A 13,399-nucleotide genomic window follows, 5' to 3' on the forward strand; every position below is an offset into this window, starting at 1 on the left:
ATCAAGGATCCAATCCTTATTCATGTAAATTGAGTTTGCGTCTTTGTGCCCTGTTTGTAATCAGAACTCCCACCCACCGGACGAAGGGACAGCCTGTTCCGAAAGCTAGTGGCTTTTGCTACCAAATAAACCTGTTGGACTTTAACCTGGTGTTGTTAGACTTCTTACTGTGTTTACCCCTGTCCAACGCCAGCATCTCCACATCATAATTGCATCAAGACATCCCTGCTCCTGCACTCGAATCCTCTCGCTATGAAGGCCAACATACAATTTGCCTTTTTTGCTGCCTACTGCATCTGCATCCTTACCTTCATTGCAGCTCACCTCCTGACTCCCTAAGCCTGTCTATCATCTACTAGGCACAAGTCAGGAGTGTGATGGAATACTTTCCACTTGCCTGGATGAGTGCAGCTCCAACAACATTCAAGAAGCTCAACACCATCCAGGACAAAGGAGCCCACTTGATTGGCACCCATCCATAAACATTCACTCCCTCCACCACTGATGCACAGTGGGAGCAGTATGTATATCTAAAAGAAGCAATGCAGGAACTCACCAAGTCTCCCCAGACAACCCACAATGACTACCATCTCGAAGGATAACAGATACATGGGAACACCACCATCTGGAAGCTCTCCTCCAAGTCATTCACAATCATGACTTGGAAATAGTTCACGATTTCTTCACTGTCGCAGGTCAAAATCCCAGAATTCCCTCTCTTATACATGAACCTATACCACAGACTGCACTGGTTCCAAAAAACTGCTCATCACCACCTTCTCAAGGGCAATGCGAGATGGGCAATGAACGCTTACCTAGCCAGTGATGTCCATGTCCCAAGAGTGAGGTTTTTCTAAAACTTTTGCTTCACAAAATAAAATATTGCTGTAAAGAGAATAAATGCCAGAAGTACCATTTTTTCCATTACTGGCTGAACTGTCATGTTCAACCTCCAGTTATCCCACAGCACAAGAATTTCAACATTATTTTTGCACCTCCTGAATAACCAAAACTCATTACAGTTAATGAATACAATAGTTTTCTTCGTAGATGTACTTACATCTGTGCTGAGTGCTAGCAAATGATCAGAATTTTTGGAATTGTAAAAGATCTGCAATAGTGGGTGAAAAGGAAGATTTTTGGGCGAAAAGTTCTTGCCAAAATCACTTGACCTGAAGATCCTTCCACCACCGCTCTTCCCAGATACATCAGCCGTAAGGATCACCTAAAAAAGGAGAGAGAAAGGGAGAACAATTGTCATCCTGAAATGTACATTAGGTGTTTTTTTTAAATTAAGTTAACTCTCATTTCTCCCTAAACACACAAACACTTAACTAATACTATATGTATAATGGAAAACAACTCACTGAAGTGGCTCTATTATGCTGAAGGGAGGAGTTTCACATGTACCAGTTTCACATTAAAACAATTTTTCAAGTTCTGTTCATGGCCATTTGAGACTATTTTTCTAACAGTTATTGAGGTGGGAACATGCTAACCAACCGGAGCAAAATTCCTCCTTCGCTGTCTCGCCCAGAGTTGGTACTTCTACTGCTCAGGCCATTGAAGGGAGAAACAAAACTGCAAACCTGCCTCTGTCTCCAACATTGGCTTCCTCTGCAATTATGCTACCAGAACTGCCAGGAGTTAAAACTACCTTAGGTAATGCAAACTGTCTACTTCTGTTATTTAACCACTGGTAGCAGTCCGAAAGTCATCAGCAAACCAGTCTAGCAAGTGTAGTTTATATTTCAAATATATAATTGAAATTATACAGCCTGGCAGATCTCAAACTGTTTTATAGAAGCTTGATTGGTTACAGCAGTCTACCCAATTCCTGTAACAATTCAGTACCCTGTGCGTCCATGGAGCTTGATGACATTACCCCCCCTATCAATTTACAGAAGTTAATGAATTATATTTACTTTCTTCCTGGCTGATGCCATCCTCATAGTTGTGAGCAAATTTTCCAAAGCAATTGAATTCCTTGGTCAAGAAAAAGCCATGTGAAGCCAATTGACAGCCCAACTCACTGGAACAGTGCCACATTTGGAGTTAATTGTTGATGCACAAGAGTGTGCTAAAACAGATAAGGACTCTTCTGGATAAGAGTATCAACAGATTGTGAGTAGGCTGACTTGGGAATTGTGGGCACAAGCCAGTTCCTATTACTTCATTTCACAGTTTGTTGGAGCTTACAAAATGTTTAACATATGGATGCCAAGGTCGTGGAATTGCAGAATCTTTTTGGATAGATGTGCTATGAGTTCAGTGTCATCTGGCTTCTATATTTGTCACGTGATCAGCATGCATTACATTCTCCAAATTTGTTTCCACACTGTGCAATTGTATTTTTTTTTAAATAAATATATTCTTCCTTACCCCTTTCTTAGGGTCTTCCTGTATCAATGGGCAGTCGGATGGTTGACCTATGGCTGACCTCAAACTACCAAACATCGTTCTGTTGTTGCTGGACACGTGCAAGAACAGACCATGAGGATTCTCTCTCCAATGATCTGTCTCTACAGGGAACTAAGATGTACCCCGCCACCCACACAAAGTTGACATTTGTAGCTCAGCACAGTGTCCGAAACAAACCTATGGTTATGAATTCAGATCTTAACTATGCAATGTAAATCCAACACCAATCCAGTTTGAGAAAACTTCAAAAGCAAGATAGCAATGGAAAATCTATCACAACACACGACATTGGAAAATTACAGTGTTGGACATTCTAAATCAGTCTAGCATACAACATAAAAGGGTTACCTTTCCAGAATTCTCGGGGCCAATAACAATTCCAAATTCAGTACGGATGAAAGTATTGTTGATGAGTTTTGTAATGTCAGAGAAGGTCTTTCCATAATTATTACTGAAAGAAAATTATCAATTAAAACAATAAAGCATGCAACCCACTGAATAAATAAACAAAGTCTGAAAATGACACAACAAAAAAAAACACTACATTAGTACTTGTAAGATATATTATAATACTGTGACTTAGTGATAGAACATACTTTTATGAAGATTTGAAGCATGGCAAATTCCCAATCTTAGCCAGGCAATTCTTCAGAGAGCATTACCAAGTAAAGAATAGCCATCTTTCCATAACCAGATTAATATAGTTAACTTCTCGTAGCAATTAAAAAGGAACAATTGGAAGGTTTCTGAATAGTTAGCCAGAAACCGTCACTACACCATTCTCAAGTAGGAATAAACTTCACTGGCAATGCAAATTTTATATTGTTGCTGAAATCAGATTATGAAATTCGTAACAAAGTTCTATTATGCTTATTTGCCACTTATGGTCATGTTTTTCATTATCTCGCTTCTCAGTTTTTAAACTATCCAAAAGGTACAAAGAATTTAGACAATCCTGCCCTAATATACTCCAAGCAAGTCCCAATGAAACTGTTCATAATTTGCAAATACAACTTTCACATCCATGGTAAAAGTTTATTTATTAGTCACAAGTAGGCTTACATTAACAGTGCAATGAAGTTACTGTGAAAATCCCCTAGTCGCCACACTCCGAGGGAGAAATTAGCATGGCCAGTCCATCTAACCAGCTTGTCTTTCAGACTGTAGGAGGGAACCGGAGCACCCAGAGGAAATCCACAGAAACACGAGGAGAACATGCAAACTCCGCACAGTCACCCAAACCACAGGAATTGAACCCAGGTCCATGGCGCTATGAGGCAGCAGTACCAACTACCGTGCCAGCCCAATACAGAATAAATCTGAACATTCTTAATGGAAATCCAGCTTCCACTGCAAACAAAGCTGAATGAAGGTTTTGTTAGTCTACTGTCAGCATGGTTACCGTCAGGTCACAACAGCGTACAAGAAGCAAACAATTTTGTAGATTCTACTACAAATCAGCATGTGGTCAGAGATTGCTAAAATGCTAAACTTGAGTGGATAAAGAATGAGGGACTGCACAGCAGTCAGAGCTCAGTTACAGACGGATGCCGTAGCACACTCACAAATGATTAAGACATTTTTAGCACTGTATGGCAGCTTCAACATAACTGCCAAAGACTGATAAACTCTGCTACTGCTTACAATAAAAATAAGACAGTAACAGTGTGCGTCCTGGTTGCAGACCTGTCCATTCAAATTCCTGAACTGGATTACTCATTTGAATAACTAATTTTCTCTTCCAAAATTCAAACAACAGCTGTAAAAGTTGTTTAATATGGCTCTGTCAAAAATATTATCGAAGGCTGAAGATTACATACATTACCTTCTGTATAACCGTGACTGTCCAAAGCTAATTCCCAAGAATGGCAGCTGGAAAGTTGTTAAGGCCAAGAGCACCTGTGAATGAAAACACAACTAAACACAATTAAACTTTGGTCTAATATGTTGATGACATTTTCCCCCAAATCTAGAATTCTTTACAATAGAATACTTTCACATTATTGATGTACAAAAATTTCAATCCATCTCATATCTCGCTGAAACTGTTCTGTGGTTAAAGAGTCATAGAGGTTTACAGCATGGAAACAGGTGCTTCAGCCCAACTTGTCCATGCCGCCTTTTTTTTTTAAAAACCCCTAAGCTAGTCCCAATTGCCTGCATTTGGCCCATATCCCTCTACACCCATCTTATCCATGTAACTATCTAAATGCTTTTTTAAAAACATTGTACCCGCCTCTACTACTACCTCTGACAGCTTATTCCAGACACTCACCACCCTCTGTGAAAAAATTGCCCCTTTGGACACTTTTGTATCTCTCCCCTCTCACCTTAAACCTATGCCCTCTAGTTTTAGACTCCCCTACTTTTGGGAAAAGATATTGACTATCAAGCTGACCTGTGCACCTCATTATTTTATAGACCTCTATAAGAACACCCCTCAGCCTCCTACGCTCCAGAGAAAAAAGTCCCAATCTATCCAGCCTCTCTTTATAACCCAAACCATCAAGTCCCGGTAGCATCCTCGTAAATCTTTTCTGCACTCTTTCTAGTTTAATAATATCCTTTCTATAATAGGGTGACCAAAACGGCACACAGTATTCCAAGTGTGGCCTTACCAATGTCTTGTCTAACTTCAACAAGACGTCCCAACTCCTGTATTCAATGTTCTGACCGATGAAACCAAGCATGCCGAATGCCTTCTTCACCATTCTATCCACCATCTGCAAACTTACTAACCATGCCTCCTATATTCTCAGCCAAATCATTAATATAAATGACAAATAACAGTGGACCCAGTACTGACCCCTGAGGCACACCCTCAGGGATCAGAAATGTTAACTCAACAGGATCAGTACTGTTAACGCAACAGGATCAGTGTCACTTTGTGGCACTGCAGATGTGCTGCAAATAGGGGTCTAAATTAAAGCAGACTAAGCGACCAATGCGGTCCGTCGGTTGGTCTATAAAACCGCCGCGCACACGCACTGCATGTTGGAGCAGCTTGCATGCTCAGTCACAAGAGCAATCACATGTCTGCCTTCTGCTCAACTGACAGTCATGCATACCAACCTACAAAACTGAAAGTTCCCCAAATTCTAACAAAACTAAATCATACAACTGAAAAACGGCCTTGAACAAAAGATGCCTGGCTTAAGCCGTTACTTTAACGTAACAAAATAAGTGAACTTTCTTTGATGTACAAAGTTACAACTATGAATTTCTATGAACTTCCAATTAGTTTTGGTATGGAAAGCACACGCTGCTAAAGAGGAATACCTTTTTCAAAATAACAAGATATGAAACCTCTCCTCAGAAATGCTGAGTAATGAAAGGAGAGGAGAGGAATCTAATCAACAAGTGAACCTTCAATTAGCATTATTTTACAAATCTTCCATTCACTCTTAATGAATGATCCAGAAGATCAGAATAGCACAGGAAAGGAGCTGTACACTGACACTTAAGGCATGTGGATAAGGAAGATTGCTGTTTCAATCACATTCCAAAGAACAGGTGTTTGCTGTCATTATGACAGAACTTGGCACTTGTGTAACCACACATCAGGTCAGTTACTAGATAGTGCGAGGCAGCCGCAGTGACTATTTTCTGGCGAGCTAGCTTGGATTACTAAGAATTTAGCACGCTCTCAAATCTGTTTTTGGCTGAAAACGTTACAAACAATTATACTTGAATTTTGGCCTACTGGACACACATTTCTTAGAAAACCGATTAGCACTTGAAGTTAAACAGAAAGCACTGGAAAATTTCAGCAGGTTTGACAGCATCTATGGAGAGAGAATAAAGTCAACGTTTTGAGTCAGAATGGCCCTTGGGTCATCCTGACTCGAAACTTTGGCGAGTCAGGATGACCCAACGTTGGCTTGATGCTGTCAGACCTGAGATTTTCCAGCACTTTGTTTTTATTTCAGATTTCAACATCTGCTGTATTTTGCTTTTATCTTAGTCCTTGAAGTTGTTACTGTGACAGGATGTTCAATGTTAAAGGCTGTCATTATTTCACACAGCAGCTGGTATTCCAGTGAGTTTATCTCTCTGAAATTGCATAATTTGGCTACCAACAGGATTCACAGAAATTCATAATAGAAACAAGATCAAAATTACATTTATAATTGTGCCCAATGCACTGTATTTTATATTTTACTCTTCATTAAAGTGTTTACTTAAAGGTCTCAGATCACTCCAAAATTAATGGGCATGGACTCAATACTTTGGCCAAGAATTATGAAACTGAGCTGAAGTTGAATCATGTGGTCAGAGCATTCACAATGTCCCTAATTATCCAGAAAGCACCAATGCTGTACTCTGTTAAAAGACTCTTAATAAACTTCCAAAATTTAGAATGAAAAACTTTGGTTCGAAAATGAAATAGGCTGAAAAAAGAAATGGAATAATGATTACATACCTGTAGCAATTTTTATGTGTTCAGTAAACTTCAAATTAATATATTCAAGATTAGGGTTTGGAAAGAACACATGCACTGGCACAAATAGAGTGCATTCTCTCCATCTCCCACACCCACACTTGTGTACTTGAGGAGCAGGCCAAATAGCATTCAGTTTGACATTCAATGCTTTCTGATTCATTGCCATTGTAACTACACATAGCATCTTCATGAGCTATTGTTTATAAAATGAATTTCGCCAAATGATTGCCAATTTGATAACAGAGTAACAACAAAACACATCAGGGAAAGTTGCAAGAATTCCTTATATTAACTTTGTATGGATCTTCAAAAATTTATTTTAATTAATTCATGGGATGTGGACGTCACTGGCTAGGCCAGTATTTATTGCCCATTCCTATTTGCACTGGAAAAAGGTGATGGTGAGCTGCCTTCTTGAACTGCTGCAGTCCACGTGGCTTAGGAATACCTACAGTGCTGTTAGGGTGGGCATTCCAGGATTTTGACCCTGCAATAGTGAAGAAACAGTGATATACTTCCAAGCCAGGATAATGTGTGGTCTTGGAAGGGAACTTTCCAGTGGTGGTGTTCCTATGTATCTGCTATCCTGATCCTTCTTGATGGTAGTGGTCATGGGTTTGGATGGTGCTAAGGAGTTGGAAAAAACCACATGAATTCGGTACAATGGGCAGTGCAGGACTTTAAAAAATTTGTCTGATAATAATCATGCCCCTTGCTAAAACACAGACTGTACAAGTACAGTCCCCATACCCAGACACCATTGCTGTAGTCAGACAGAGAGCAACACACAAAGCAGGGTTAGCGCTGCTGCCTCACAACGCCAGGTACCTAGGTTCAATTCCAGCCTTGGGTGACTGTGTGAAGTTTGCACATTAATCGGTGTGTCTGCGTGGGTTTCCTCCCACATTCCAAAGATGTGCAGGTTAGGTTGATCAGCCGTGCTAAATTGCCCCTTAGTGTCAGGGGGACTATCAAGGTAAATATATGGGTTACAGGCTCGATGGGCCAAATGGCCTGCTTCTGCACTGTAGGGTTTCTATGAAATGGATTCTATGAAAGGTTGCTTATTATTCCGCTGCTGTAAAGCCAAGTTTAGAAATATCCACAAACAGGATGAGGAAGAACGAAGAGGTGGAATGGGGCAGGGCCATTTTAAGACTATCGCACAGTGTTCCCAAGTTCAAAACATTAGGTGAGCAATTTGCTCATGAGAGTCAGAGAGGTTAGAAGAAAAAGGTAACCAGAGACTAACCTGTGCCAACATACCCCACCAAAACCCCAGTCTCCCACTTTGGCAAGTGCTACTCTTGCATATGTCAGCAACATACTTTCAGCCTGAACACCAACCTCACGGTACTGTAAACCTGATATGAAGGGACACTGCAGGTAGGGTTTCCAAGAGCCAAACTTTTTTCCCAAAACATTTGCACTTGCCTGTGTATGGAAGTTGCAATTATGAATAATTTAAGTTGTAACATTTTTTTGGAAGACCCATAAAATAGCTCAACACAAAACTACCACGTACCAATGTCAAATGTGTGTCAATAAGTATGGAAATTTACACTCTAAACAGGGCAGCATCGTGGTAGCATAAAGGCCCAAAGCAAGACGAAAGCAGTTAGAAGAACACACGGCCATATCTTCCTCAGATTAGCAGTGGCGATTGCCACTTTGTATCCGATAAAGTTTTTTTAAAGTGCCTGTCTCACCAAACCCCGCCCCCCCCAAAAAATCCAACGGTAAGAGCCAGGGAATTACAGGCCACAGTTTCTACACAAGGCTTCTAAAAAGGGAGCAAAGATTTAAATCATGATTCAAATGGTCACAAAGTACTAAACTGTTAAGGTGTCCCTGACCTACCAACTGAAAATATTTTTGTAAATTTGCAAGTTCAATACTCCTGTTAGGCAATACCCCATTTAGGAAGCAGAGGTGCATGCTGCTAATTAGCTTTGACAAGTTTCTGTCAATACAATTTTAAAAACTATTAATGTATTCTGCCACAAATTTTCTTCACTCCTGTTCTAAAGATGCTGCCCTGTTCGAGGCCTTCCTTTACGAACCAGCTACCTTTCAGTGTCGCCCATCACGCATGGGTTTAGACAGCAAGTGTCTACGGCCTAGTAATGGAAGGCATCACAAACAAGCCTGATCCTGTTTTCAGCTAAATGTGCAGAGACACACATACACACTTAGCAGCAAGAAAGCTCAACCGTAAAGCTGGAGGATGAATTCTGACAATTTTTATCTACACTATATAATGAGTTTATCAAGAGTCTTCAGGGAGTTCCAATAACCAGACAGTAGCAATTAAAGGAATCCAAAAATGTAACCTGCTCATTATTGGGACAGCTTCTAGAAATGTCTGTTTACTGGTGATTACAGAAACCCAACTGCAATCACACTAGTTCTGGCACAATATATTTTCTTAGGAGACAGAACTTCTGTTGTTTATGCAGGCAGCAGTCTTACTTACCACTTTATTATAAATGCATACAACTAGGTTACTGATTCCGTTAATCTTGGTGCAATTTTGAACACCTAATCACTGGGTTAAAGGTTGCTTTTTTAAAAAAAGAGACAGCTTGGTGATATAGCTTAGCAAATATACTGTGTAAATAGGAGAACAGAAATATTTTGACACATCCAGATGAAATTCGTCCATCAGATACTTCAAAAGCAGTGTTAACCTGTTTATTTATTTTTTAATTTTTGCACCATTCTTAAAGTTACAAAGTCAATGCCTAGAAGCAGACCAGGCAGACCCAAATCCATCTTCTTGCTCGCTCCAAAAGCCAAATTCAAATTGAATCATATTCATGATCCCCACAAGAGAGACATACAAGAACTAAGTTGACAAGAAAAGGCACTGCAACCCCATCTTGGGCTTGATCTTAGCCAAAAGGCTGAGAAGTGCACCCCTGCCAAGTGATCACAGACTCTCCCTTGCCAGGTACTTTTTTTATTTTATTCATGGGAGGTTAGTTTTGCTGGCTAGGCTGGCATTTATTGCCCATCCCTTACTGCCCTTGAGCAAGTGCTGGTGAGCTACCTTCTTGAATTTCTGTAGTCCATGTGATGTAGGTACACCCACAGTGCTGTTAGGAAGAGAATTCCAGGATTTTGACACAGTAACAGTGAATGAACAGTAATATATTTCCAAGTCATGATGGTGTGCTGCTCAGAGGGTAACTTGCAGGTAGTGAAGTTCCTGTGCATCTGCTATCCTTGTCATTCTGGATGGTAGCGGTCGTGGGTTTTGAAGGTGCTGTTTAAGGAGCCTTGGCAAGTTCCGGCAGTGCACCTTGTAGGTGGTACATTGTTGTCACTGCGCATCAGTGGTGGAGGGAGTGTTTGTGGATGAGCACAATCAAATGGGCTGCTTTGTCCTGGATGGTGTTGGAGCTGCACTCATCCAGGCAAGTGGAAAGAATGCCATCATACTCCTGATTTGTGCCTTGGAGATGGTGAATGGGCTTTGGGGAGTCAGGTGGTGAGTACTTGCCACAGAACTCCTAGCCTCTGACCTGCACAGTTTTATATAATGATCCCAGTCCAGTTTCTGGTCAATGGTAACCTCCAGGATTTGATCATGGATGATTAAGCACTGGTAATGCCATTGAACGTTGATGGGCAATGGTTAGATTTTTCTCTTGTTGGAAATGGTCATTGTTTGGCACTTGTATGACACTAATGTTACTTGCCAGCCCAAGCCTGGATGTTGTCCAGGTCTTGCTGTTTTAGACATGGACTGCTTCAGTATATGAGAAGTCACAACTGATGCTGAACGTTGCACAATCAGCAAACATCCCCACTTCTGACCTCGTGATAGAAGGATGGTCACTGATAAAGTAGCAGGAGGTAGTTAGATTGAGGACACTTCCCTGATGAACTCCTGCAGTCCTGAAGCTGAGATGACTGACCACCAACAACCACAACTATCTTCTTTTGTGCTGGGTATGGCTCCAACTAGTGGAGAGCTTTCCCTTTGATTCCAGTTTTGCAAGGCTCCTTGAAGCCACACTCAGTAAAATGCTGCCTTGGCACCTAGGGCAGTCACTCTCAACTTACCTCGGGATTTCAGCTCTTCTGTCCGTGTTTGAACCAAGGCTGTAATGAGGTCAGGAGTTGAGTGATCATGGCAGAACTCAAATTGAGCATCAGTGAGCAGGTTATTGCTAAGCAAGTGGTGCTTGATAGCACTGATGTCAGTAGACTGATGGTGGGGTAATTAGCCAGGCTGTATTTGTCCTGCTTTTAGAATACAGGACATAACTGGACAATTTTCCACATTGCTGGGTAGATGTATTGGAACAGCTTGCGAAGGGGCACAGATAGTTCTGGAGCACAGGTCTTTCATACTACTGCCAGAATATGGTCAAAGCCTATTTAGCCTTTGCAGTAGCCAGTGCCTTCAGCCATTTCTTGATATCACATGGAGTGTATCAAGTTGGCTGATGACTGCCATCTGTGGTGCTGGGGACATCTGGAGGAGGCCCAGATGGATTATCCACTTGGCACTTACAGCTGAAGATTGTTGCAAATGCTTCAGCCTCACCTTTTGCAGTTCCCCCCCATCGTTTAGGATGGGGATATTTGTGCAGCCTCCTTCTCCAGTGAGTTGTTTAATTGTCCACCACCATTCACAGCTGGATGTGGCAGGACTGCAGAGCTTCAATCTGATCTGTTGGTTGTGGGATTACTTAGTTCTGTCCTTTATGTGCTACTTACACTGTTCGGCATGAGTAGTCCTGAGTTGTAGATTCACCAGGTGGACAGTTCATTTTAGATATGCTAGTGGTGCTCCTGGGGGATATGTTGGCGAAAAGGATACACAGATTGTGGTCAAGTCCAATTCTGCTGCTGCTGATGGTCCATACCACCTAATGGATACGGAGTCTTGAGTTGCTACAGTTGTTCAAAATCCCACTTAGCATGGTGAGAAGATAAGATTTTGGACAGAATTTTCCCATCCCGCCTGCCACAGGAATTATAGCAGGCAGGACACAGACCATGTTGGCTTCAAGTGGGATTTTCCAGTCTTGGCCGGAAAATCCCACCTTTTGTCTCCACAAGGACTGTGCAGTTGCCACTCCTACCAATACTGTCATGGATAGAATCATCTGTGGCAGGCAGATCAATGAGGCTGAAACCATGCATGTTTTCCTTATTGTTGGTTTCCTCAGCACCTGCTGCAGACCCAGTCTAGCAGCTACGTCCTTTAGTACCTGGCCACTCGGTCTATTGTGGTACTACATGGTGATCAACATTGAAGTTCCACACCCAGAGTACATTCTGTGCCACTTTCCACCCTCAGTGTTTCCTCCAAGTTGTGTTCAAAACTGAGGGGCACTGATTCATCAGCTAAGAGAGGGGAGGGGGCAGGAGGAGAGAGAAGAGATGTGGCAAGTGATATTCAGCTGGAGGTTTCCTTGCCTGTGTTTGACCTTATGCCATGAAACCTCATGGGGTCCAGAGTCAGTGTTGTGGACTCCCAGGGCAATTTTCTCCTGGCTCTATACCTCTGTGCCATCACCTCTGCTGGACCCGTCCTGCCGGTGGGACAGGGCATACTCAGGGTTGCCGATGCTAGTGTCTGGAACATTATCTGTAAAGCACGATTCCATGAGTATGACTATGTCAGGCTTGACTGGCCTGAGGGACAGCTCTCCTAATTTATACACAAGCCTCAGATGTTAGTAAGGAGGGCTATGCAGGATTGACATGGCTGAATTTGCCACATCCGGTTTCATTCCTTCCTGACAAACTGGTTTAATATTAGACATATTTCACAATTATACAGCCACATTTTTCAGGGACTGTTCCTTTAATTTAAAGTATTTAAAAAAATATTAACTTCAATGAAGTATAACTGCAAGAATTTAAAACTAATACAACCATAAAGATAATAAAAACGTTTACAATACTTACACCAGTTCCATCTCCAACCCATGCCAATGTTACAGATCCACTCAAGTCCACAAATTCATACTGAGGGGAAAAGAAAATATATTTAAATACTTTCTACTGTAAGAACATACACAATTACAAAGCAGCACCACTTCAAAATCTGATTGATAATGGCAGCCCAGTAGAAGACTTGGGGATCTTATTTTGGCAATAATTTTTAAACTGTATGATATTTTTTGCATTTAGTGTACTAATGCCCACCAGCTTGCACAATTGTGTTTCACACCAACAACATGTTTTCAAGTGATGTTGCACTCCAGAGTCATCCTCTGCTCCGAACAAACAAACTCTAACGCTCCTCCACTACCACTGACACCAAGGCTACAGTTTCACTATTAAAATGATAAATTGATTTACAGAAAATTCCCTATAGTTCATTAGCACAGCCGGTCCTTTCTCATTATCTTACAATTCTGGTAAAAGGTATGATGTAGAGGACTGTTCAGTCTGCGAGTGAAGTCATCCTGAAAGAAATTAGCCCATCAACATCAAAACTTATTTCGTACAATGCATGAGACACATTAATAAACGATTTTTTGCAACATGTGCCAGAAACTACTGCGA

General features: G+C 41.3%; 1 protein-coding gene across 1 annotated transcript in view; it reads right to left on the reverse strand.

The window, feature by feature from the left end:
* The window catches only part of LOC144511836 (sortilin-like), a 76,178-nt gene that overhangs the window by 46,671 nt on the left and 16,108 nt on the right, over positions 1 to 13,399 (reverse strand). Inside the window, exons 2-5 of the mRNA XM_078242202.1 lie at positions 12,797 to 12,856; positions 4,247 to 4,320; positions 2,770 to 2,872; positions 1,061 to 1,225 (exon numbers count right to left, since the gene is read on the reverse strand). Of these exons, the coding sequence (XP_078098328.1) occupies positions 1,061 to 1,225; positions 2,770 to 2,872; positions 4,247 to 4,320; positions 12,797 to 12,856 (402 nt within the window). The remainder of the gene's footprint in view (positions 1 to 1,060; positions 1,226 to 2,769; positions 2,873 to 4,246; positions 4,321 to 12,796; positions 12,857 to 13,399) is intronic.

This window comes from Mustelus asterias, chromosome 25 (genome assembly GCF_964213995.1).
Source record: "Mustelus asterias chromosome 25, sMusAst1.hap1.1, whole genome shotgun sequence".
Taxonomy (NCBI): Eukaryota; Metazoa; Chordata; class Chondrichthyes; order Carcharhiniformes; family Triakidae; genus Mustelus; species Mustelus asterias.